Genomic DNA, 27,604 nt, shown 5'->3' with positions numbered 1-27,604 from the left:
AAATCAGCACCAAACTCTGGCATGATAAACACAATTAACCCTCTGAGGTCGGAAATACGCCAGCGCGTTTTGTGGCATTTTTTTTCTTGTAACGCCGAAACGAATTTAAATGACTCATAATTTTCGATCGTACATATAAAAGCAATATATCACTCGAATCTGTAATCTCCGTCTCCTCTCTTCACATACATAAATAAAATAACCTGAATCTCAGTGAATATCTGCCTCACAGACATAATAAATATATGTATAGAAAGCTACTTTTAAATAAACCAATTCAAATCAAATACAAATATTCTCTGTTTATGTAATCTGTATGAAAGTTATAAGTACAGTTTCTCCGGTATCACCTCATTAACCGTCCGTGTGAAAACATAGCAATGGTTCCGTTTGGTGAACTGATCATTTACGTAAAAAAAATAAATAATAAAAAATACTTTAAAATGTTAACAAGAATATATTGTCTTTATGCATATTAATCGATTGACAGCCTTTATACTAATATGAAGTGAGGTCCAGTTATCAGAATGACACTAAAACCGTAGTAGTAATGGCTACTTTTTACATTAACATTTTAATATATGAAAATGTTTTATATATATATATATATATATATATATATATATATATATATATATATATATATATATATACATACTTGCAAAATATATATATATATATATATATATATATATATATATATATATATATATATATATATATATATATATATACTTGCACAAAATATATATATATATATATATATATATATATATATATATATATATATATATATATATATATATATATATACTTGCACAATATATATATACACAGTATATACAGTGAGGAAAATAAGTATTTGAACACCCTGCTATTTTGCAAGTTCTCCCACTTAGAAATCATGGAGGGGTCTGACATTGTCATCGTAGGTGCATGTCCACTGTGAGAGACATAATCTATAAAAAAATGAAAAAAAAATCCAGAAATCACAATGTATGATTTTTTTTAACTATTTATTTATATGATACAGCTGCAAATAAGTATTTGAACACCTGAGAAAGTCTATGTTAATATTTGGTACAGTAGCCTTTGTTTGCAATTACAGGTCAAACGTTTCCTGTAGTTTTTCACCAGGTTTGCACACACTGCAGGAGGGATTTTGGCCCACTCCTCCACACAGATCTTCTCTAGATCAGTCAGGTTTCTGGCCTGTCGCTGAGAAACACGGAGTTTGAGCTCCCTCCAAAGATTCTCTATTGGGTTTAGGTCTGGAGACTGGCTAGGCCACGCCAGAACCTTGATATGCTTCTTACAGAGCCACTCCTTGGTTATCCTAGCTGAGTGCTTCGGGTCATTGTCATGTTGGAAGACCCAGCCTCGACCCATCTTCAATGCTCTAACTGAGGGAAGGAGGTTGTTCCCCAAAATCTCGCAATACATGGCCCCGGTCATCCTCTCCTTAATACAGTGCAGTCGCCCTGTCCCATGTGCAGAAAAACACCCCCAAAGCATGATGCTACCACCCCCATGCTTCACAGTAGGGATGGTGTTCTTGGGATGGTACTCATCATTCTTCTTCCTCCAAACACGTTTAGTGGAATTATGACCAAAAGTTCTATTTTGGTCTCATCTGACCACATGACTTTCTCCCATGACTCCTCTGGATCATCCAAATGGTCATTGGCAAACTTAAGACGTGCCTGGACATGTGCTGGTTTAAGCAGGGGAACCTTCCATGCCATGCATGATTTCAAACCATGACGTCTTAGTGTATTACCAACAGTAACCTTGGAAACGGTGCTCCCAACTCTTTTCAGGTCATTGACCAGCTCCTCCTGTGTAGTTCTGGGCTGATTTCTCACCTTCCTTAGGATCATTGAGACCCCACAAGGTGAGATCTTGCATGGAGCCCCAGTGGACCTTTTTTCACCAAGCTGCTTGGCAATTTCCCGTAGCCCTTTCCAGCCTTGTGGAGGTGTACAATTTTGTCTCTAGTGTCTTTGGACAGCTCTTTGGTCTTGGCCATGTTAGTAGTTGGATTCTTACTGATTGTATGGGGTGGACAGGTGTCTTTAAGCAGCTAACGACCTCAAACAGGTGCATCTAATTTAGGATAATAAATGTAGTGGAGGTGGACATTTTAAAGGCAGACTAACAGGTATTTGAGGGTCAGAATTCTAGCTGATAGATGAGGTGTTCAAATACTTATTTGCAGCTGTATCATACAAATAAATAGTTTCAAAATCATATATTGTGATTTTTGGGAGAACTTGCAAAATAGCAGGGTGTTCAAATACTTACTTTCCTCACTTTATATATATATATATATATATATATATATATATATATATATATATATATATATATATATATATATATATATATATATATAAAATAGTAATAATAATATAGGGACATTCATTTATCACAGTTGCACTACTTGACTACCTGACTCTTGCAACTACATTCCACATTGATCAGCTTTGCCTGTTCAAGTTCATACATGTCAAATTTAAATATAATAATTTTACTTTTTTACATTGGTAGAGGTGATGAGGAGGTGATGGGTAGGTATGGCCTAAAGGAAAGAAATGTGGAAGGGCAGATGGTGGTAGATTTTGCTAAAAGGATGGAAATGGCAGTGGTGAATACGTATTTTAAGAAGAAGGAGGATCATAGGGTGACCTATAAGAGTGGAGGAAGGTGCACACAGGTGGACTATGTTCTATGTAGGAGATGCAACCTGAAGGAGATTGGAGACTGTAAGGTGTTGGCAGGGGACAGTGTAGCTAGACAGCATCGGATGGTGGTCTGTAGGATGGTTTTGGGGGCGAAGAAGAAGAGGAGGAGAGTGAGGACTGAAAGAAGAATAAGATGGTGGAAACTGAAGGAGGAAGACTGTAGTGTGAGGTTCAGGGAAGAGGAAAACTACTGCAGGAATGATGAGGGAGGCAGCTAAAAAGATACTTGGTATGACATCTGGAAATAGAAAGGAAGAGAAAGAGACGTGGTGGTGGAATGAGGAAGTGCAGGAGAGCATAAGGGGAAAGAGGTTAACAAAACAGAAGTGGGATCGACAGGGTGATGAGAAAAGTAGGCAGGATTACAAGAAGATGCGGCAGCAGGTAAAAAGGAATGTTGCGAAAGCAAAGGAAAAGGCATATAAGGAGCTGTATGAGAGGTTGAACACTAAGGAAGGAGAAAGTCCTGATGAAGAGTGAAAAGTCGGTTGGACCAGATGACATACCGGTAGAAGCATGGAGATGTTTAGGAGAGATGGCAGTGGAGTTTTTAACCAGATTGTTTAACAAGATTTTGGAAGGTGAGAGGATGCCTGAGGAATGGAGAAGGAGTGTGCTGGTACCGATCTTTAAGCATAAGGGAGATGTGCAGACCTGCAGTAACTACAGGGGAATTCAGTTGATCAGTCACACCATGAAGTTATGGGAAAGAGTAGTGGAAGCCAGGCTGAGAGAAGAGGTGACCATCTGTGAGCAACAGTATGGTTTCATGCCGAGGAAGAGCACCACAGATGCCTTATTTGCTTTGAGAACGTTGATGGAGAAGTATAGAGAAGGACAGAAGGAGCTGCATTGTGTATTTGTGGATTAAGAGAAAGCGTACGACAGAGTACCAAGAGAGGAGCTGTGGAATTGTATGAGAAAGTCAGGTGTGTCAGAGAAGTACGTGAGGACAGTGTGACAGCAGTGAAGTGTGCAGTAGGAACGACAGACTGGTTCAAGGTGAAGGTTGGACTGCATCAAGGATCGGCCCTGAGCCCTTTCCTGTTTGCAGTGGTGATGGACAGGTTGACGGACGAGGTCAGAGAGGAGTCTCCATGGACTATGATGTTTGCGGATGATATTGTGATTTGTGGTGAGAGTAGTGAGCAGGTTGAGAAGAGCCTGGAGAGGTGGAGGTACGCGCTGGAGAGAAGGGGAATGAAAGTCAGTAGGAGTAAGACAGAGTACATGTGTGTGAATGAGAGGGAGGGCAGTGGAGTGGTGCGGTTGCAGGGAGAAGAGGTGGAGAAGGTGGAGGAGTTCAGGTACCTGGGGTCAACAGTGCAAAGTAATGGAGAGTGTGTTAGGGAAGTAAAGAAAAGAGTGCAGGCAGGGTGGAGTGGGTGGAGAAGAGTGACAGGAGTGATTTGTGATAGTAGAGTATCTGCAAGAATGAAAGGAAAAGTTTATAGGGCTGTGGTGAGACCTGCGATGTTGTATGGTTTAGAGACAGTGGCATTAAGTAAAAGGCAGGAGGTGGAGCTGGAGGTAGCAGAGCTGAAGATGTTAAGGTTTTCGTTGGGAGTGACGAGGATGGACAAGATTAAAAATGAGTTTATTAGAGGGACAGCGCATGTTGGATGTTTTGGTGACAAGGTGAGGGAGGCGAGATTGAGATGGTTTGGACATGTGCAGAGGAGGGACATGGGGTGTATTGGTAGGAGAATGCTGAGGATGGAGCCACCAGGTAGGAGGAAAAGAGGTAGACCAAGAAGGAGGTTCATGGATGTGGTGAGAGAAGACATGCAGGTAGTTGGTGTAAAAGAGGCAGATGTAGAGGACAGGGTGGTATGGAGACGGATGAACCGCTGTGGCGACCCCTAATGGGAGCAGCCGAAATAAAAAAGAAGAGTTTTACATTGGTAGTGTTGCACTACCGGTCATAGAAAGTGTGCTTCTAGAAATACATGAAACTAGCTGTTCTTAACAGTATTTGAGAAAGTCATTAAGATCACCTTTGACTTACATTAAGAGTCCTTTGCCTTATGACATTTCGGAGTAAAAGGCAGATGTTTGCAGTTGTGCCACGCTGACATTTGGAGAACATAAAATACGTTTTTTTTTTGTTATTTCAGCAATTTTTAAATGACTATTACTTGTAAAATGTGTACATGGGAAATATTTCAAGCATAAAATTATGTCTTGTTATAATTTAAATGTATTCTTTCTAAAACAAGTATTCTTAGTCTATTTATTTATGCAGAGAGTCGCCATCTGACGTTTTGGGGCATTAAGTTGAATGTCCAAAAATATTTATTGTTTAAATGTATTAAAAGTAAATAAGTTTGAGAAACAAAGTCATGCGTGTCTTGAATTTACCACATTATTTTCAAACAGCTCTAGTGGTAACCTGTATGCGTTAAACAATAACTATAGAGCAGATTATTACTGATGCATGACTGGACATTTGAGCTTATTATTGTAACCGAGCGTTCGTGTAGGGTTCGCCTAAACACTTTATATTAAGTAAAACAATAAACGAGATTATCCAAACTCTTCACAACTTTATTACACACCATTACCTTCTGTCGCCGACACTTTAGCACCCCCAAGTGCGCATGTCCCTTGCCTAGCTATGGCAAGCCCCGATGGAAAAAATGGATTACACCCATACAATGAGCACCAGTTGATCCAGAATTAGTACAGCATAACAAAATGAAATAAAATCTGTTACATTAATAATAATAATAATAATAAGTCTTGACTCGGAAATTGCTGTCAGTATGAAAAACCCAACAAATGAACACAGGATTTGGTTTGATTTAATTAATATTTATTCATCGCTCGGCTTTTGAAATAAAACAGTATTTAGTAAACTTATTTTATAATAACAATGCTTAAAATCATCTTAGAGACTTTAAATATGAACACGTGGTGAGAAGTTCTGCGTTCGCCTCATCACCTGAACTCCAAAACTCCATGAGTTGCCATAGTAACGGTAAACAGTGAACAAGCACGCTGGCAGGCGGAAGGTCAGGAAAAGATCAGAGTTGCTTTATTTTACTGATTTCAACTGAAGAAGGAAAAGTTATATAAAAAAAATATGATTCCTTCTGTTGAGTCTTTGCTCAAGTATGACAATCCGGAGCTGGTCAGCAAAACCACTGACAAGAGATCTCCAAAGGTAACGAATACTAGCACCAGCTCTAATCCTTTCTAGTTCAATAGAACTGGAGAGAAGCATACTAGCTGCTTTTCAATATGATACAAATATTAATTAATTAAACGAGCTACTTTTTACTTGAGAAGATTTTTAGACTGGTAACTTTGCTTGTATCTAAGTAAAATTCTATTGAAGTAACAGTACTTTTACTTAAACAGAATATTTTATTAGTCTTTCCACCTCTGGTAATACCAGAAAATTGTGTTTAATTATTCATGTTATCAAACTTGTAACTTACCTCACATCACTGAAAATATCAAACGTTTCATGTCCTAAGGCTCAGCCTCTAAAGGCAAGTCTCCAACAGCCTGCCATCTCTGGTCCAGTTCCTCCTCCACCAAAACCCATAAGCCCTTCATCTGATGCTAGTAAACAGCAAACAGATGAAATTCTTAATGCCCTCCTACCACCAAGGTAAGACCATTCCACTATTTCATATTTGTTCTAGCATGTGACAGTTTAAGAGTGTGTGTGAACATGTCACAGGGAATGGATGGAGAATAATCAGCTGTGGGTACAGCAGGTGTCCAGCACACCGTGCACACGGACAGACGTCATTCGTCTGCAGGAGGAACTGGACCTCAAACTGCAGCAGAAACAGGCCCGAGATACAGGCATTTGCCCTGTCCGCAGAGAACTCTACACACAATGCTTTGGTAGGTTGAAAAAAAGGGTTTGGTTTGAAACAGGTTTACATAATATGCATTGTGGGTAAATTATTGATATTAAACAGGAGACAATACATTTTTGCAACATTGTGGAAAAATGTTCTGGTGTAACCTTTGAGGTTGGTTTTAAATAGCTAAAAAAAAAAAAGAGTAAAACTATGGAAATAAATTCACACTGATTTTTAAAATATACTAACGTTTTTTTTTTGTAATTTAGATGAACTAATCAGACAAGTCACTATTAACTGTGCTGAGAGAGGAGTGCTGCTTCTACGAGTAAGAGATGAGATTCGGATGACCATCGATGCCTTTCAGACCCTATACGAGAGCAGTGTGGCCTTCGGGATAAGGAAAGCTCTGCAGGCTGAGCAAGGGAGGTCAGACACTGAGAAGAAGGTAGTCACTGTGTTTCATCTTCATTTCATAAACATATTATATCATCTTCATACATCTTCTGTAATTAAAATTGTAACTTGGCCAGATTGCAGACTTGGAAAGTGAGAAGATGGAACTGGAAAGACAGTTGAATGAGGAGAAAGCTAAATGTGAGGCAATTGAGAGAAGAGAAAATGAACGGCGACAGGCAGAAGAGAAGAGGTACACCGAAGAGATTCAGTTTCTCAAGAGCACCAACCAGCAAATGAAGGTTCGCCTTTTATAAGCCACACACGACATTTAAGACAAACAGCTGTGAGACACTGATATTTACATCTGGATATACCTTTTCAGGCGCAGTTGGATGCACTCGTTGCCCCGAAGAAATGAAGGTGTCATGTTTCATCGGATTTAAAATATAACTACAATAACGTTGCTTTGACATGTCCATTTTTATTGATGAGTTCTCCAGTGATAAACATTTTCACAACTGTGGAACGACAGCATTGTTAAATTAAAAACAGCAAATCGTTCACTGTTCTGGAGTTTATTGTGAGAAATTAATGTAGGGGTCCATACTGTTGTTATGTAAATAGATGGTGCATTGAATAAAGTGCATTTGAGAAGTTCTGTATCAATTTCAGATCCTCAAAGTAAATGCTCCTCATATACATCTCCAAGTCTCACATCCCCTGTCCCAAACCAGACAAGTCCATGGAAATACAGCGGTGACCAAGGAACATAATTTTTCCTTTATTGCCTTCAGTGGGCACTTCTCTGTTCTTATTTTTGTTCTTAACATTGTGGGTGTCATAATAACGGACGCCAACCTTCTTTATTTTCTGTGCACGGTCGAGCCTTCTTTTCTGTGAAGATTAAAAGCAAAAGAACATATATATGTATGGTTATGATTTGTTTAGATGAAGACCAGGAACATTCTCTATACACAAACAACATTGAAAAATGCACACATCAATTTGCGTTGTCTGATAAGATATATGAGAATGCCTGGGATCAGTGGGGTGCTGGGAGAACAGTACGTACCTCTTTAGATGTGAGTTTGTTCTGCTGTGTCGGCTCCTCAGTGTCGAAAGCCTTTCTCTTTCTGCCTACATGCCCTGTAGCTAAAGAACAAAGAGAAGGTGATTCGTGTGAATGTTCAGTACCCTGAAATTTAAACCTCCTTCTTCCTGTCAACCTGATTTTGTATGGTTACACAGAAAAAGGTTTATGTAGATTCCCCTCCCATTTGCTTTTATATCCGATGCCATCCTGATGTTTAATTTGCTACTGTGTGAATAGAATTTATTAATAAAAATTCAGAACATTCAATTTACCTTTAGGCTGTGGCTTCATCTTCTTCTGTTCCGTTTTTTTTTCACCTGAAACAAAAACCTTCTCCGAAAGGCCTTTAGGGATTCTGTTGAAAGCAAATGCAGACAGCTTATTACTTACAGGCCACCCATCTTATTATCATGCTCAGAGCTTCCAAGACTGATTCAGATCCCTAAACCCAAAAAAACACAATGCAATGTCACAAAACATTATAAAATACGTCATAAATCATTAGGCAAGTCAAGGCTCTTGCCAGAGTTAACAGAAATGAGTCTTGAGAAAAAGCACAAAAGTTCACCTTACACAACCCTGCTTGCATAGCCTCACATAAGCTTGTAAAAAGAAAAGGAAGCACACATGAAAATTCAGCAGAAAAAAGAATGACGGGGCATACAAACCGAATGGTGGAGAATCTTTTAGACTTGGCACTATCCAGGAAATTCTTCAATTTCGCGATTTTCTCATCCAACTCTTTGTTCACCTCGCGTGTACTCTTGGCCCCTGCTCTGGTTGAAGACCCAGCTGCACGTAAATCGTTTTTTTCCTCTGCTTCTCCACACTCTTCTTCTGCATTTCCATTTTCCTCTTCATCCTCACTCGTCTCTTCTTCATCCTCCTCTAATCCACAGGAGTCTGGCAGATCAGGCATCTCTACTGGTACAAGATCTTCCTCTGTGAACTCGGGAGCTACATTAATTTTGCCAAAGTTCTGCTTGACACCTGCAATGATCCTTTGCACATGTTCTTTTTTCTGTCTCTGCTGCAGCTCTGCATCACACTCAGTGGATTCGGTCATCTCAGTATGCTGCTGCTCTGAATGGGCTTCGGAAACTTCCTCCACTGCACTGAGCTCCTTAGCCTGTGAGGAAGGACAAAATACATGCCATTATTCTATTATGTCATTAACAATTGAGGCCAAAAGTTGTATACTCCTCGGCTAACTCAATTTTTTATATATATAAAAAAATAAAAAAATAAAGTCCTATATGCGCAGTCCCTCAATAAGTGGGATATTTACTTTATTTCCCTAATAGGTCATTTCAAAACAACAACTACAAGTTTTTTGGGGCAAATGGTTAAACACTACGTGTTCTAAGGCATTACCTTTTAATTGCTTCTAAACCAAACTAAATGCTTGGTGTAGCCTTCCACGACTCGAGTCTGTCCCACTTGACAGGACTGGTATAACTCGGCCACTGTTGTGATCCTCCTTGCTTAGACACAACATTTTAGTTCGATGCACAGCTTTGTTATGAGATTCAGGTCAGGTCTTTGTCAGATACACCAGTAATTTAAGGTTTTGATGCCATTTTGTTACAACCTTAGCAACATGCTCGGCATCACTGTTTTGCTGGAAGTCCCAGACATTTACATTGCCAGTGTGTGCTAGTCTATTTTAAAATTGCTGCTTGGAATAAGTATATCAAATCAAATTCTGTTCAGATTGCTCTCTTGGGCCCTTACAATGATAATTCACTGTATTAATGTTTTTTTTTTTTTTTAATACACTACACTAAACAATAATTGTCTTAGGAAATACATAGAACACTGACTAACAGGGATGAAAATAATGTGGCATTGCCAAATCAGTACGTCAGAGAGTGTCACGTTCTTATATTGATAAAACTGCAAATAAGAGAATAAGAACTTAGTATACAAAATATTGCAATGCTCAGAAAGCATACAAAATTTTGTATTTACACTAAATATATATGCATACAAACTGTTCTTTTTGTCATTCTTAAATTAAATAGATTCATATTTTAGGTTTGCAAAGTTTTTGGAAAATATATTTCTGCTGTCTTTTAATGTTGATTCTCCAAGGCAACTGAATATCTTGGATAGCCTACAATGACCTCCTACAACTAGGAGATTTAAGCAACATGAGGTTGTTTTTTCTCCTGTTTAAATGTCAGTCAGATTCTAAATCTATTTTATTTTGTTATTCGCTATGCCAACCATTTATGTTCCTCAGGCCAGACTGTATTATTTCCAATATAAGCAGGTTTTTGGGTGGAATCATAATGGCATGAACAGTTCTCACAAAAACAACCCACATTTGAACCATGGCTAATGTAATATAGGATCAGGGGTGTCTTTACTTTCTTTCTTTACATTAAAATCTGTTCACGTTCAGAGAGTTTAACAATGCCTTCATTCTCTAATGTCTATTGGCAGGAATGACCATATATTCTGTTCAGGTCAAAATAACCCATTATAAATTATTTTATAAATATGAAATATCATAACACCAGAGATTCTTCCAGCCAGAAATGTGTGCTTGGATCACTTTCCCTAGTACATTTGAAAAATCATTGCGACAAATGTTAATTTGCAGATGGTTTAGTTGGGTCATTTTGACCTTGTTGGTTATAGAAATGTTAGACAAATGACGGGTGTTCCTGTCATGACATGCACCTCTGGTTTGTGCTCTTGGCTGTCATCAGGAAGATCATTACAAAAAGAGAATGTATGAAGACCTCTCTGGTGAGATAATGCTTTTACATGCAGAGAATAATACTTAATAATTAAGTTTAACTGCAACATTCTCCAATGTGTGGATTAATAAATCAGGTGTGAATGTTAGGTCCATATACATTGATAAAGAATGTGTATAGGAAGGAATCATAAGCACCACATTAACTACAAAATGAAGTAGTTCTCCAATTGTGAATAGTTAGCTAAAATGTAAGTTCTGGTTAAAGATGTATGGGTAGCTCCATAGCATAATGCTTGCACAGGAAACCGCAATTAGAAGCTAGCCAACTAGCCATGATACAGAGTAGAGACACAAATGTATCACTCACTCATATTGGTTGATTCAATGAAAAACAAAAACAATCATTCACCAGGATCTTATTAATTTACCTGTTCACAACAGCTTTATAAAAAATATTTTCAGACTTAATTTACAAAGTGATAAGCTAGTGTTTCTACCCTTATAAAAGTAGACCATTGGTCTAGAATACTGTACATCAGCAACTTTCATCTTACCTCCTCGTCTATCTCAGGTCCAGGTGGTTTGACGAAAAAAGGGATGCGTCCCCTCTGCCAGTCATTTAGCACCATTTTGGAGACAGTGGGCATATCGGGTTCTCCTCCCTGCACATTGTTGCAATGGAAATTACATTTCCTGTTTCAGGCCAGTTTCTTTTTTTTATTGTTTCAGGACTAAGACATGCGATCCTACATTATAACAAAAATTAAGCAGAGGCTAATAACATAATTCAAAATCAATTGGACAGGAGCATGGAATGGTTCAACACTAAGAAACTGCACCACACTACCTCTGAACACACTATTTATATTGCTAAATTTAAATTTGTTAAGAATTGTAGAATTGAAGGACAAAGGACGTCAAGTTCATGTTGGCTCCGTAAATTTCATTACCATCATGCCGTGCATGATGGTTCATTCTTTCCAAATACAGATGCCTGTACTGTTTGACAAAACTGCAGAAGCCAAAAGCAGCAGGATCTACAAAGTGTATTGGCATTATTTTAATTTAGAGTTTACTCAGTATTTATAAATGGAAACATTTGAATAGTTAAAAGCATGCTTTCATTAACAATCAGGAATAAAAACCCACATATCCGCACAAACAGATTACAGCCATTATGTGCGTTCTTCTACTTCTGCTGACATGCACGAATGTAACAGAGCTTTGGGCTTGTTTACTGCGAAAGGACAGAGTAAACAAATTCTGAGTTGGAACTGTACTTTAGCATGCCGTGTGCTTGACCACAGTTATAAGCCACACCTTGAGCAGTTTTCCCGTGCGAAAGGCCAGTTTTTCCAAGAAATCCTCAGCAGAGCTCCAGGATGGGATGTGATAGGTTTTCTGTATGTATTCGGCCTTTGCTCTCTCCAGAACGGCGCTAATGTGATCCTCTGGGTTACGGATTTTCTCCACCTGGACCTATAATTGGGGTACGAGGCATATAAGACAAAATGCTCAGGTGGGGACAAAGAAAAGTAAACAGAAGCAGACTAAATGTGACAAACTTACCACTCCTTTTAGTACAATGTCACTTTCACTGTCCTCAGAGGGGTACACAACTCCAGGGCAGTCAATCAGGAAAATGCGTCTCATTAGTGTGATGTACTGCCATACCTATAAAGGAATAAATAAACAACTAACTGAAATAAATAACTATTTAGCTGCCACAATATCCTGCCTCTGACCTTTTGAAGTTATAGACTGGGGACTCAGTCGATCATGCTTGTTATGTGACAAAGGAAACTCTAAGCATCTCATTTCCTTTTAAGGCTAAAAACTGCCCTTAGGTGCTTTTATAAATTGTGGAAAATGCACGACTAAATAAAAATGGGGCCTGAAACTACAACTGCAACCGGTGGCAAGACTATTTTCTTTCAGATTTCAGTAAACGGCCGTTTGAACAGTCTTACGTAAAACTTCGGAATAATGTAAAAATAATGGGTTGTTCCAAAGGGGCTGCTGTTGACCACCAACCACAGTTACAGCCATAGAGAATACTCATCCTAGTGACCTAAATAAGATTAATTAGCTGACTATTTGCTGATAATTAGTTGAGCAACATTACTGTATGTGAGAAGAGTGATGAGAACTCAGGTGGCTTGTCTTAAATGTAAATCTAATAATTTCCCCAGTTCTTATGAAAACAATTGAAGACGTCAAATAATTTACTTGATAACAGAAATCATAAATGTACGAGTTTATATGTAAAGATGTGTAAATGTGTGAATATGCACAAGTATGTGGTATAACTATATTATGCATGTACAGAATATAAAGTGATATGCATAAAACACTGGTCATTCTATTACAAGCAGCATAGTAATTTCTGGGTAAGAGACAGTTTTGTTTTCTCAGAACCGCCTCAATTCTTCACGGCATAGCTTCCACAAACCATTGGAAACATTCCTTCAAGAGTCTGGATCATGTTGACATGATTGCATTACATAATTGCTGAAGATCTGTCAGCTGCACATTCAACGCCTGTTCTAGCACATCCCAAAGGTGCTCTATTGGATTCAAATCTGATGGTCAAAGAGGCCAATGAAATACAATGATGATTTTTGTGTTGATTATGAAACTAGTTTGAGATGACTGTGACATGGTGCATTATAACAGTGGAAGTAGCCATTTAGATGATGTGGTCAACAAAAATATTCAAATGTGTGCCAAGGAAAGATTTCCCACACCATTACACAACTATCACTAGCCTGAACTGTTGACAAAAAGCCGGGGAACGGCAGCTCATTAGATCTTTTTTCACATTATTTTGGATAAACACTGTTAACTGATTTGTCCCAAAACACCCAAAATCAGCCAACTAACAAAATGATGCTCAGTGTAACATTAGCTGATGCTCCTGACTGGCATATGCATTGTGCTGCTGACACAATTGGTTGACTGGGCAGTTGCAGTAATGGGCATTTAATCACCTAATAAAGTGGCAGTATATTGTTTCACATATTTGTAGATCAGTTTGGTACACAAATATCTGTGATCTGTCATGTCCCTTATTCTCTACCCTAGTCACAAAAATAAGTTGACTTAAAAAATAAACAACTTAAACATAAATAATAATAAATAGAAAAAATAAAAAAAGAGTAAATGGAAATAACACTGTAGTCTCAAGCCTTGAAGGAAATCTGAAGCAAGATTGTTCTGAACTATTTTTGTAAAAACAATAAAAATAAAATACAACTTAGTGAAAGCTGCCTGTTTTCAATCTGATCCTGCTCTCTAATCTCTCTCTAATTCCCTGAAAACCATTATTCAGTCCCCTGTTTGTACAGTGAGAAGAAAAGTTTGACAAGATGAAGACGGAATAAACAACCCATTTTCACACACAGGCATAAATGCAACCATGTTGTGGCTAAAAATCAAACTGCTGGAAACGTAAAAGACACCCAAAATGTTAACATATGTCAAGAACTCATGCACTGTCTTGCTTGCATGTAGTCTTTTGATCGCCAGTGTTCTCTGCTATAAACAAATCTAAATTTGTTGAATAGTATGTATTCAATGTTTTGCAAGATTGCTCAGTCTGGCTAATGATGATTAATCATGCATGTCAGGGGAAAAATGTATCTGTAACCAATAAAACATGGTAGGATGGACTGAAAGTGTGCAAACTAAAGTACAACATCATGTTGTAATAAAATTCTATTTAGTTCAATGCTTACCTTTGTCTCACCAGCAATAGGTGCCACATTGCAGACTTTTTTTGAACGAAGTGTGTTTATGACTGAACTCTTCCCTACATTGGGATAGCCAATGAAACCCACGCTAATCTGCTTCTTGTCTACATGGAGCTGGGGAAGAAAAGAAAAACAACTCAATTTAATATAGAGACATTTACATCAACTGTCTCTGATGTTTCGGTCGTTATGTCTGTTTAAATAGACTAGCAGATCATCAAGGTTTTAAATAAAAAACACCTTTAAAAAAGCGACATGGACGTGTGAACATCAACACAAAGTAAATAAATAAAAAAAAGAATCAATTGCATAACCCAGTGCCATGCAAGCAAATAGTCAAACACAGTTCAAAAGTGTTTCTGCTTTTATCTTAGATGAAAATCTAAGCAGAATATAAACAGCACAACAAAAATAGCTACTTTGGTTTCCAAAATGGGGAACTAAACAATGAAAATAAATCACATTGATACACACTTCAGGTAAGCTGGAACAAAAAAAAAAAAAAGTAATTAGATGAACACATATATAGCCATCATATAGTCACCTTGATGTCTGTTGTTTTCTACATCTAAAATACTGCTTCTGTCATAACTTTCAAGTTAGGTTTATACTTTAACTATGCCTTCCTTTTGTGTGCTTCCAAATCAACGTTTATGGTTAGGGTCTCAAACATAGTGCAAAACAGATGTGGAAGTAGAAGTGGAGCCTAGTAACTGTAAAGGTAGTAATAGCAGTTGGGTGTGGGAGACACGGTGTTCTCAAAACTTTAACACTGATACCTTTAGGAATCAGATAACTTGAAACAGCAATTGGGCAAATGTAACTACATTTCACACGTCATTCTCATGCTTAAGCCAAAATAGCTAGGGTGCGCTCTAACCTTTCCAAACTGACGGAGGAGCTGAATAAGAGAGCCTTTCCCAAAGGAGTTTGTAAGGCTGGCGTGAAAGGCCAATGTGGGGTATTCCTGAGAAAGCACTGCAACCCAACGTTTCTGAAAAACACATACAGGACAAACAGATGCTTATTGCTCACATATTGGACAAATGCTTATTGGTCACCTGCTCATTGGGAATAAGACATTGGTATCAGCAGCTATAATGACGCATGCTTAAAGTTCAACAAGCAACAAAAACAACAACATTTCTATAAGAGTACTAGGAACAAAAATGCTCATTAATTTATCCAAGAGCTCACAGGCTATAAAAAAACAAAAGCACTTAAAAATTACCAGCTGTTGTAAACTTGTCTAGTTTGTTTTAAATTGTGCCCTATAAGAATTCTGACTATTACTGACAAATGTTGAGGTGAGGCTAAATCCCTAGACACAAAAAACAAAAACACCACCACAAAGAAATCCTTGGTTATACAGTCAATGTAAAGGGTATGGAAGCCTTGCAGATGGACTCACCGTTACCCAGGTGGGAACAAGGTCACACTTGTTGAGCACAAAGATCAGGTGTTTCCATGGTTTCTCTTTCTTCATGTAGATCTCAATGTTTCGAGACCGTGTGCCTATTGGGTCCCGAGCATCCAGGACCTGGATCACAACATCTGAAGAGTCGATTACCTGAAAAGAAATGCCAGTGAATATTCTATGTAGCTCATATAAAAAAGATATGTATAATCAACATACACAACATGTTCAACGTCTTCTTTAAAATAAATTGAAGTACCTTATAAAGTTCTCCCCATATTCTCTTTGACTGGCCCTTCTTGAAGATTTCCTCACGAACCTCATCCCTGCGACAAAAGTAGAATAACGTTTAAGTAAATGAGACACGTTGTCCTGATTTGTCCACTTTCACCCAGGGATACAGAAAGGTGTATTTTGGTACTGAATTCTTGAACTGATCCTTATGCTTTCACAGAAACAGTGTAAGACAAATGCTTTACATTAATGTGAAGCAATTATGTAAAGTAATGTTAATAAAACATTTGTATAATAACAACTCATTTACAGGTATTCATAATGTAGATACTCTACATAATGTAAGCCTAATAGTAAACAAACCAAAGATGTCAGAATATATTAAAGGAAGGAGTCTCCTGTTATATACTACAGTACAGAACTGATAAAGTTAGTGGTAGCTCAGTGGTTAAAATACTGGAACTCTGATCAGAAGGTTGTGCATTCAAATCTAATCAACACCAAGCTTCACAATTATCTCACCTGACCCCACTGTCCTCAGTCACCAGGTCACGGTCCTTCTCTGCAATGTAACCTTCAGCCGAAGCCTCAGCCTGTTCTGCCAGCTCTTTCAGCTCCCCCACTATTAAATTAGGCCTCTTTCTTTGGGCCTTAGGCCCAAATGTGGTCTCAAACGTCTCTGTGTCCAGAATATGTACCTTTGAGTTCTGAAAGGCATGAGCAGAAGACACGTGGGTCAACCGAAAAAGCCTTTTCCCAACCTCAAAAGAGTGTTTGCTTCTTTCTTTCCCTTCCATGTCCCTGAACAATATAATGTTATTGTAGGAAGAAAATTAAATGTCTCTTCCTACACCAATCACAATCCCAGGTATTACTTAGCATCTGACATCCAAAAAAAAAGTATATTGCACCAAAAAATAAATAAATTCATTTCAAAAGTCAAAAAAGGCTTCAGTGAACATAAGAGAAAGCATAGAGGGCTTGTATAAAATGTACCACTTCCCTATGATGGGGAAAAATTATTCCTTTATCAGGAACTAATAGGTACATATAAGCACATACATGTATATGGGTGGGCAAGAGTTTTATATATAGTATATATGAGGTGTACATTACAAAACATTACAACTTACAACACACCTTCAACTTTCTTATATAAATCAAGACAATGACTATATATAAACTAACCAAAACATAACATAATAAACAAACGTAACCTCGGGGAAAGAGGCCAAGTTAGTCATGTCTAGTGGTTGTCTACTAAATGCCATAAATGTAAATGTGTAAATAGTATAAATGCCCTCAAATTCAAATTTGACATTGATCAATCTAATCACATACTGATTCAAATTCTGGATTGCTGGTGTACTAGTAATTCACAGAAAAACGTTGTGGTAATCATGTATTTAGATCACAAGATCTGTGTTTACTTTCATTACAATGCTGAGCACAAATAATTGGTACGGTTACTGAAATAGACCAGCATTTGCGTCTAGCCTTAAATTAGGAGACAAAACTTTACAACAATCTACCAAAACCACAATTTATTAAAGCAAAAATTTGTGTGCCAAACTAAAATCAGACATGACCTAAACAGTAAAAAATTTAAAACAAAAAGGAAGTCTTGTTGGTGATGTACCACATACAGAGCACTCAACCTATAAATCCCATAATTAGCCCCCCCCCCAACCAAAATAAATACAATTATATATATATATATATATATATATATATATATATATATATATATATATATATATATATATATATATATATAAATAATCACATCATACATGTCTTTAAGTGAGCAAAAAGAGAAAACAGGCTGAAATTATGTCCAGCTGACTGCTCTACATATACACAATTTTGAGACCGGGCCAACGCACACTGGTTTGACTGCCGATCCATGCTCACAGATGCTTACCACAACCATACTAACATTAAGAAATATATGACATGAACAATAATCAACACAACAATGGGGCATAATGTAAATTCTTTTTTTTTTTTTAGCAGATATCAGAAAAAAAAACAAAAGCATGAAAAATGTAACTAAAGTAAAGGACATTCACCAGACTTTGTTTTGAGTGTATAAAGGCCCTACTAAAACCTGGAACCATTTAAGGAGAGAGAAAAATCCTTCAAAGACAACATTTGCTGCTGGAACATAAGGAACCAAGCAAATGTTAAGTGTTATTTCAAGCATGTTTTAATCTCTTTGTTCTTTAGTCTTGGCAAAAGCAAATCTTAAAAGTGCCAAAAAGGGCAATATACTTCACCAATCTTAAAAAAGAAACTTTTCTAACATAATATCGATCACTCTGAATTTTCTAAAGGTGTATCTAAAACATTACCCAATTTCTGTCATCACCTTTTAGATTATAAAATCAGTATGAAGTGCTGCAATCTCAGTATCCTATGTGCTCTCTAGGAAAGCTTTAAAAAGCATATTGTACTGATGAGTATACGTACGTGTGCTTTGATTCGGTCATTCAGGAGGGACATGGGCAGCTTGCTTTGGCGCATCACCACTCTGTATGGGTCTTTCTTCACTGCATCCATTTCCTCCTGAAACTTCTGCAGTGAAGATTGCTTGATTACCCGAGTATTGGCTGCACAAGTTCCGGGGGAAGACAGAAAAAAGCTATTAAATTATCAGAATGCATTTCAAGTGGAACAAAAGACAGCATGCTTTTGAAAATTTATCTTAAGCAAAGCCAACATTTAGTTGTTTTAGTTTTTTCTCCTGATGTTCAGCTGCACTACCAGAGTTGAACAGCAAAAAAGCCAGAGTGGAAACATTCTATCCTTCTCAACTGGTAGCACAACTAATGACACTGTTGCATATTTTTTTGTCCTGATTCAACTATATCCATACTGCTATTTTTATTGCAATGCTGATGCTTATATTTAAAAAAATATGAGGATAGATATACTTACCGAACCATTTGATGTTGGGTTCCACTCTCGCCACAGTTCCAGGTGCCACGGTGGATTGGTACTGTAAAGGCTTGATAACCTTTCCCCGATTGTTACTGCACAAAAATTAAGAAACATCTTTTTTTTTTTCCTATAAAAATGTATAATCAAACATCCTGAGCTAATAAAAATTTGTCATTACATTACAGTAATTGCAGTGAGAACATTTGGACCAGCATAACATCAGTGGCTATTACTGTGTGGGACGTAAGAAGTAATAATACAAGGATTTCTGAATTTCATAACAGCTCAGCCATTAGGGGGGCACAAAGGGGGAACCCAGCCATTAGGGGGGCACAAGCCAGTGTACTCTTAGTGCCGGTCCCAAGCCCGGGTAAATGGGGAGGGTTGCGTTAGGAAGGGCATCCAGCATAAAACATGTGCCAAATCAAATATGCGGATCACAAATGAGAATTTCATACCGGATCGGTCGAGGCCCGGGTTAACAACGACCGCCACAGGTATCGTTAGCCGACAGGGTACCGGTGGAAATTGGGCTACTGTTGGCCGAAGGAGGAGAAGGAGAGGAGGAAGGCGTCTACAGAGACGGCAGGAAAAGGAGCAGTGTAGGAGAGTAGAGGTTCGGGTTGGTACTTTAAATGTTGGTACTATGACGGGTAAAGGGAGAGAGATAGCTGATATGATGGAGAGGAGAAAGGTAGATGTGTTGTGTGTTCAGGAGACCAAGTGGAAAGGGAGTAAGGCCAGGAACATTGGAGGTGGGTTTAAACTGTTTTATCATGGTGTGGATGGGAAGAGAAATGGTGTAGGGGTGATTCTGAAGGAAGCGTACAGTAAGAGTGTAGTGGAGGTGAAAAGAGTTTCTGATAGGGTGATGATCGTGAAGGTGGAAGTTGAAGGGATGATGATAAATGTCATCAGTGCCTATGCTCCACAAGTTGGCTGTGAGATGGAGGAGAAAGAAAGATTCTGGAGTGAATTAGATGAAGTGGTAGATGGTGTACCTAGGAAAGAATGATTGGTGATTGGGGCAGACTTTAATGGGCATGTAGGTGAAGGGAACAGAGGTGATGAGGAGGTGATGGGTAGGTATGGTTTTAAGGAGAGGAATGTGGAAGGGCAGATGGTGGTAGATTTTGCTAAAAGGATGGAAATGGCAGTGGTGAACACGTATTTTAAGAAGAAGGAGGATCATAGGGTGACGTATAAGAGTGGAGGAAGGTGCACACAGGTGGATTATCTTCTGTGTAGGAGATGCAACCTGAAGGAGATTGGAGACTGTAAGGTGTTGGCGGGGGACAGTGTAGCTAGACAGCATCGGATGGTGGTCTGTAGGATGGTTTTGGAGGCGAAGAAGAAGAGGAGGAAAGTAAGGTTTGAAAGAAGAATAAGATGGTGGAAACTGAAGGAGGAAGAGTGTAGTGTGAGGTTCAGGGAAGAGGTCAGACAGGGGCTCGGTGGTGGTGAAGAGGTGCCGGATGATTGGGCAACTACTGCAGGAGTGATGAGGGAGGCAGCTAGAAAAGTACTTGGTGTGACATCTGGAAATAGAAAGCAAGACAAGGAGACGTGGTGGTGGAATGAGGAAGTGCAGGAGAGCATTAGGGGGAAGAGGTTGGCAAAACAGAAGTGGGATCGACAGAGTGATGAGAAAAGTAGGCAGGAGTACAAGGAGATGCGGCAGCAGGTTAAAAGGGATGTGGCGAAAGCCAAGGAAAAGGCATATGAGGAACTGTATAAGAGGTTGGACACTAAGGAAGGAGAAAAGGATTTATACCGATTGGCCAAGCAGAGGGACCGAGCTGGGAAGGATGTACTGCAAGTTAGAGCAATAAAGGATGGAGAGGGAAATGTGTTGACTAGTGAGGAGAGTGTGTTGAGAAGATGGAGGGAGTATTTTGAGCAGCTGATGAATGAGGAAAATCAGAGAGAGAGAAGGTTGGAGGATGTGGAGTTAGTGAAGCAGGATGTAGATAGGATTAGTAAGGAGGAAGTGAGAGCAGCGATTAAGAGGATGAAAAATGGAAAGTCGGTTGGACCAGATGACATACCGGTAGAAGCGTGGAGATGTTTAGGAGAGATGGCAGTGGAGTTTTTAACCAGATTGTTTAACAGGATTCTGGAAGGGGAGAGGATGCCTGAGGAATGGAGAAGGAGTGTGCTGGTACCGATCTTTAAGCATAAGGGAGATGTGCAGACCTGCAGTAACTACAGGGGAATTAAGTTGATCAGTCACACCATGAAGTTATGGGAAAGAGTAGTGGAAGCCAGGTTGAGAGAAGAGGTGACCATCTGTGAGCAACAGTATGGTTTCATGCCGAGGAAGAGCACCACAGATGCCTTATTTGCTTTAAGGATGTTGATGGAGAAGTATAGAGAAGGACAGAAGGAGCTGCATTGTGTATTTGTGGATTTAGAGAAAGCGTACGACAGGGTGCCGAGAGAGGAGTTGTGGTATTGTATGAGGAAGTCAGGTGTGTCAGAGAAGTATGTGAGGGTGGTGCAGGACATGTATGAGGACAGTGTGACGGCAGTAAAGTGTGCAGTAGGTACGAGAGACTGGTTCAGGGTGAAGGTTGGACTGCATCAAGGATCGGCCCTGAGCCCTTTCCTGTTTGCAGTGGTGATGGACAGGTTGACGGACGAGGTCAGACAGGAGTCTCCCTGGACTATGATGTTTGCAGATGATATTGTGATTTGTGGTGAGAGTAGAGAGCAGGTTGAGAAGAGCCTGGAGAGGTGGAGATATGCGCTGGAGAGAAGGGGAATGAAAGTCAGTAGGTGTAAGACAGAGTACATGTGTGTGAATGAGAGGGAGGGCAGTGGAGTGATGCGGTTGCAGGGAGAAGAGGTGGAGAAGGTGGAGGAGTTCAGGTACCTGGGGTCAACAGTGCAAAGTAATGGAGAGTGTGTTAGGGAAGTAAAGAAAAGAGTGCAGGCAGGGTGGAGTGGGTGGAGAAGAGTGACAGGAGTGATTTGTGATAGAAGAGTATCTGCAAGAATGAAAGGGAAAGTTTATAGGACTGTGGTGAGACCTGCGATGTTGTATGGATTAGAGACAGTGGCATTGAGTAAAAGACAGGAGGTGGAGCTGGAGGTAGCAGAGCTGAAGATGTTGAGGTTTTCGTTGGGAGTGACGAGGATGGACAAGATTAGAAATGAGTTTATTAGAGGGACAGCACATGTAGGATGTTTTGGTGACAAGGTGAGGGAGGCGAGATTGAGATGGTTTGGACATGTGCAGAGAAGGGACATGAATTATATTGGTAGAAAAATGCTGAAGATGGAGCCACCAGGTAGGAGGAAAAGAGGAAGGCCAAGGAGGAGGTTCATGGATGTGGTGAGGGAAGACATGCAGGTAGTTGGTGTAAAAGAGGCAGATATAGAGGACAGGGGGGGATGGAGACGGATGATCCGCTGTGGCGACCCCTAATGGGAGCAGCCGAAAGAAGAAGAAGAAGATAACAGCTCAGCAATATCTGAATGAATTAAATTGTGCAGATGTATAAACAGATGTTTGCGTGCTGTTGTCCCTCCACTCTTACATGTTCACTCAAGTTTTTAATGGTGGAGTGGCAGGCCATCTCATATACCAGATATCCCTCATGTCTCTATTATCTTTTTGCTTTCCCTTTTAGTTACTACTTTATTACTGTTATAGCTACAGTGGTGTGAAAAAGTATTTGGTGTTAAAACTGATTTCTTATTTCTTTGCATGTTTGTCACACTTTAATGTTTTAGATCATCAAACTAATTTAAATATTAGTCAAAGATAACAAGTGAACACAACATGCAGTTTTTAAATGAAGGTTTTAATTATAAAGAGAAAACAAAATCCCAAACTACATGGCCCTGTGTGAAAAAGTGTTTGCCCCATAAACCTAATAACCTTTTGGGCCACCAACTGCAATCTTTTGGGCTGCAAAAACTGAAATCAAGCGCTTGCGATAACTTGCAATGAGTGTGTTACAGCGCTGTGGAGGATTTTTGGGCCACTCATCTATGCAGAATTGTTGTAATTCAGCCACATTGGAGGGTTTTAGAGCATGGACCACATTTTTAGGGTCATGCCACAGCATCTCAATAGGATTCAGGTCAGGACTTTGACTAGGCCACTCCAAAGTCTTCATTTTGTTTTTCTTTAGTTATTCAGACGTGGACTGGCTGGTGTGTTTTGGACCATTGTCCTGCTGCTGAACCCAAGTTCGCTTCAGCTTAAGGTCACGACCAGATGGCCGGACATTCTCCTTCAGGATTTTTTGATAAACAGCTGAATTCAAGTTTCCATTTATCACAGTCTTCCAGGGCCTGAAGCAGAGCAGCTCCAGACATCACACTACCACCACCATATTTTACTGTTGGTATGATGTACTTTTTCTGAAATGCGGTGTTAATTTTTAACGCCAGACGTAATGGGACAAACACCTTGCAAGAAGTTCACCTTTTGTCTCATCAGTCCACAGAGTATTTTCCCAAAAGTCTTTGGGATCATCAAGATGTTTTCTGGCAAAACTAAGAGGAGCCTTTATGTTCTTTTTGCTCAGCAGCAGTTTTCATCTTGGAACTCTGCCATGCAGACCATTTTTCCACAGTCTCTTTCTTATGGTGGAGTCATGAACACTGAGCTTAACTGAGGAAAATGAGACCTGCAGTTCTTTGGATGTTGTTGTGGGGTCTTACGTGACCTCTTGGATGAGTCGTCGCTATGCTCTTGGGGTAATTTTGATCGGCCAGCCACTCCTGGGAAGGTTCTCCACTGTTTCATGTTTTTGCTATTTGTGAATAATGGATCTAACTGTGGTTTAATGGAGTCCCAAAGCTTTAGAAATGGCTTTATAACCTTTTCCAGACTAATAGATTTCAATTACTTTCTTTCTCATTTGTTTCTGAATTTCTTTGGATCTCGGCATGATGTCTAGCTTTTGAGGATCTTTTAGTCTACTTCACTTTGTCAGGCAGGTCGTATTTAAGAGATTTCTTGATTGCGAACAGGTGTGGCAGTAATCAGGCCTGGGTGTGGCTAGAGAAATTTAACTCAGGTGTGATAAACCACAGTTTTAACAGGGTTTTTTTTTTTTTACACAGGGCCATGCAGTTTGGATTTTGTTTTCCCTCAATAATAAAAAGCTTCACTTATAATCTGCTTGTCACTTGTGTTATCCCTCACTAAAATTTTAATTAGTTTGATGCTTTGAAACATTGTGTGACAAACATGCAATAAAATAAGAAATCAGGAAAACTTTTTCAAACCAGTGAGAGCACCCTTTTCTTCTTCCCAGACCAGCCCTATTCATCCTCTGGATGGAGTTATTTTCAACTGGAGACCACTCACTGCTACTGAAGAAGGTTTCACATAAATAGTCTAAAAATTCAATAAGTTACATAGCAGAAGTAAACTTAGGAACCATGAGATTTGGTCTGTAATTTATGTAAACAGTTTGCTACAATTGATTAGGACTACAGTTGCCATGAACAATTTTGGTTTATAATTTCAACAGTGATAGAACTATAATGAATGGATATTCGATATCACCCAGCTGAGGATGGGTTCCCCTTTGAGTTCTTGGTTTCTTTCAGGGTTTCTTCCAAATACCACCTCGGGGAGTTTTTCCTTTCCTACTGCTGCTACTGGTTTGCTTATTATGGATAAACTTATTAAGGATAAAAATATATGGACTGATTTTTAAAACTGCTTTGGTGACAATGTACAAATAAAACTGAATTCCCATCACTGATCTTAACAATGAGAGACACCTTATACTGGACCTTGTCGTCTACAATCTTTTTTTTTTACAGTATATACATCTATAGTTTGTACACACATCTGCACATGAATGAAAATACAGCATACCTGTGATCTAGTAAGCACACAGTAATTACATCAAAATGCTATTTTACAGACTAGTTAAGCTGTAGCCTTGTTCATGTTATACATTTACCATCTCTGCTTCTGTCTGTACATATTCAGACGTTTGATAGTGGCACGGTCCCTCATGTTGTTCCCTCCAGAGCCCTTAACACGATCTAGAGAAAATTTTGTATGATACAAAAATATAAACATAAATATATAACATAAAATATTGTATTATGCCAATAGCTGCATAAGAAATCTATACTACACATAAAAAAAATATATAGAAATCTGATGCTAACCTAATGACAAGAACAGAAAACATTCGAGGCAGCTCAAATATGCATATATGCCCAATCTCTTGACAATCAAATGACAAAAACAACACTAGAGAATGTAGTGTTTTATTCAATATATTCTATGTAATGAAGGTCAGACAGTGGGTTTTTTTTTGCTATTTCTTAAACTTTTAGATTTTGGTTTGTAATACCAGGTGTCAAAGTCAAAGCTGTAGTAGGGTGATAACCCTGCATTACTTCTTTAAAATCACTAAAAGCGCTTGTCTAAAGTCATCATCTGTTTAGAAGTGTGGATCAGATCCTCACATTACTCGACAATCTGAAAACATGCCTCTTTTCCTTCAATTTATTGCTTACAGTTTGTCTTTCCAGTTAGCATTTGCATGCAGTCCACAGTAGCAGATCAAAAAACAAGACAAGAACAGCGAATACGTGCCACTTTGCGTGAGAAACTACAAGGAATAAAATTAGACTTTCCAATCTCACAGCTTCCTATAAAAAAAAAAAAAAACATGTGGCTTATGTACCTTAATAGCTCACGACCAACACTGAGTTGGAGCACATGACTCCTCTTTAGATCTTGCACGCTTGAACAGTGCAACAAAAACAGCTGCAAACGTTTCTGAACACATCAATATCGTTTTAATACCTGAGAACGGACAAAACGGACAAAAACAACCCAGGCGTGTTTTTGTAGTGCTACAATTTTATCTTGGGCGATAGAATTAATGAATGGTTGTGCGCTATGTACAGTAAACAACAACCAGTGTATCCGTCTATAGCAACCAGGAGCTCTTTATAAGACAATCGTGACTGCTTGCGTGACTTTTTACTCACGTGTAGTCAAAGGAATACATTTTTTGCGATTGCTTTTAAACCTAAGAAGGGCAGTTTCACCCAACACCAAAGCACCATGTCTCCCGAAAAAAAAAACAACACACGCACAAAACCCCCTCCGCTCTTCTTTAGTGTTTTATACGCGTTGTGTATGAGCCAAGCTGTCTTCTGTTCAAGTGTTTAATGTACACAATGCTCTGGAATTACACAATGGTGGTCTGATTTCTAAATATAACAGTGAAGTGATCAGGCTAACATGAGCTCTCAACGTTCAGACTGGGGAAGCCGTCGCTTACCTGGATTACTGCTGGAATTGGACGGATTTATGGAACTTTTCCCCTTGAATTGTGGTTTCACCATTTTGCTCGCTAGTTCAAGATCACTATTCGTGAAGTAAAAATAATAAAACAAAAAGAAGTGGAGAACTTCTTCGTCCCGTAGTAGCACACGTGTTATTACGGAGTTCAGCAGGCGACTCGGAAGTACGTCATCAATCAAGCGACTGCTTGTGGCTACATGAACATACTTCCGCAATGTATGTGACGCGGTTTCAGCGTTTTTTTTAAGGGTCATTTAAAATAGTTGAACATGGTTTAATGCAATGGCAGTTTTTTTAAAAGACCAAACTCGGTATACTCATTAATAATAAAGGATACTTTATGCAGAGTCCTGAATAACAATTAAACGCCCTAAAGCATTTTTCTCCCATAAAAAAAAACTGTCCTGGAAAAAAGCTTAACGTGCCTTATTGTGATGAGATCCTTTTATAAAAGACCAAACTCATCCAAACTGCTTGTCTGAACATATTCTGCTTTCTTATTAATGTGTTTACTGAGCTTGGTCTTTTAAAATGCAGTCTTATCGCATTAAAATCTTGATATAGTTTAAAACATGGCAGAGCTAATCAGAGCTGTTCTGGGTTTACCTATCCCAGTGCTTACCAAAACCTATAATGTCATCAATCTTTACAACAGCCACCAAATATCTTCACCTATAAATTTATAGCATTTGTGGCTATATTTTCTCTATCAAACATGCAAATCTTGTCCCAGACTTTCAAAGTTCTGCATAATGCCTGTAACTTAATATTGGAGGTGGTAGCTCAGTGGTTAAGACTTTGGATCGGAAGGTCACAAGTTCAAATCCACCAAGCTGCAACTATTTGGCCCTTGAGCAAAGCCCTTAACCCTCCCCTGCTCAGTTGTGCATCACTTTGGATAAGGGTGTATGCTGTAAATGTAAATATTGTGAATTGGTTGACTGAGTTTCTGTATAAAGTATGTGTATGTTTCATAACCATTACCTTAATAATTTAACCACTGTTTTCTATTGAAAGCCCTTTGGAGTTCCCCATTATGATGGACATGTGTGCAAGTACAGTGGATATAAAGAAAAAAATTCTAAACACCTTGCAGGGTTTTTTTTATATAAAAAAAACCTATATAAATATAAATATAAATATAAAAGACCATAATAAAAAATTAATGTGAACTTTTTTGTTTATTAT

At 38.7% G+C, this 27,604-nt stretch overlaps 2 protein-coding genes across 4 annotated transcripts in view; one reads left to right on the top strand and one right to left on the bottom strand.

Annotated features, from left to right (window-relative positions):
- gnl2 (G protein nucleolar 2) overlaps positions 1 to 26,614 on the bottom strand; it is a gene marked incomplete at its 3' end in the record, with an annotated part of 38,043 nt that extends 11,429 nt beyond the window's left edge. Inside the window, exons 1-16 of one of the 2 annotated variants that reach the window (XM_083545835.1) lie at positions 26,394 to 26,614; positions 25,050 to 25,134; positions 19,111 to 19,205; positions 18,643 to 18,782; positions 16,693 to 16,877; positions 16,196 to 16,262; positions 15,931 to 16,089; positions 15,400 to 15,513; positions 14,505 to 14,633; positions 12,337 to 12,441; positions 12,088 to 12,246; positions 11,322 to 11,429; positions 8,726 to 9,186; positions 8,330 to 8,412; positions 8,037 to 8,116; positions 7,426 to 7,858 (exon numbers count right to left, since the gene is read on the bottom strand). In XM_083545835.1, coding sequence (XP_083401961.1) covers positions 7,676 to 7,858; positions 8,037 to 8,116; positions 8,330 to 8,412; positions 8,726 to 9,186; positions 11,322 to 11,429; positions 12,088 to 12,246; positions 12,337 to 12,441; positions 14,505 to 14,633; positions 15,400 to 15,513; positions 15,931 to 16,089; positions 16,196 to 16,262; positions 16,693 to 16,877; positions 18,643 to 18,782; positions 19,111 to 19,205; positions 25,050 to 25,134; positions 26,394 to 26,457 — 2,217 coding nt within the window. In that variant the 5' untranslated portion in view covers positions 26,458 to 26,614. Of the gene's footprint in view, positions 1 to 7,425; positions 7,859 to 8,036; positions 8,117 to 8,329; positions 8,413 to 8,725; positions 9,187 to 11,321; positions 11,430 to 12,087; positions 12,247 to 12,336; positions 12,442 to 14,504; positions 14,634 to 15,399; positions 15,514 to 15,930; positions 16,090 to 16,195; positions 16,263 to 16,692; positions 16,878 to 18,642; positions 18,783 to 19,110; positions 19,206 to 25,049; positions 25,135 to 26,393 lie in introns of those variants that run through there. The other variant, XM_083545836.1, reaches the window with a different exon arrangement.
- Positions 5,577 to 7,537, top strand: dnali1 (dynein, axonemal, light intermediate chain 1). Of its 2 annotated transcripts, none has more exons than XM_083548976.1 (6): positions 5,577 to 5,910; positions 6,233 to 6,363; positions 6,436 to 6,605; positions 6,835 to 7,013; positions 7,099 to 7,263; positions 7,347 to 7,537. In XM_083548976.1, the coding sequence occupies exons 1-6, from the start codon at positions 5,830 to 5,832 to the stop codon at positions 7,380 to 7,382; spliced, it is 762 nt and encodes a 253-aa protein (XP_083405102.1). In that variant the 5' UTR covers positions 5,577 to 5,829; the 3' UTR covers positions 7,383 to 7,537. The 2 variants fall into 2 exon arrangements, with proteins under 2 accessions (XP_083405102.1, XP_083405101.1); XM_083548975.1 differs by having other exon boundaries at positions 5,579 to 5,910; positions 6,227 to 6,363.
- Positions 26,615 to 27,604: the final 990 nt, after the last annotated feature.

This window comes from Silurus aristotelis (assembly GCF_946808225.1).
Source record: "Silurus aristotelis genome assembly, chromosome: 1".
NCBI lineage: Eukaryota > Metazoa > Chordata > Actinopteri > Siluriformes > Siluridae > Silurus > Silurus aristotelis.
Note: the sequence above shows the minus strand (reverse complement) of the source record. Positions and strands in the feature narration are given on the sequence as shown.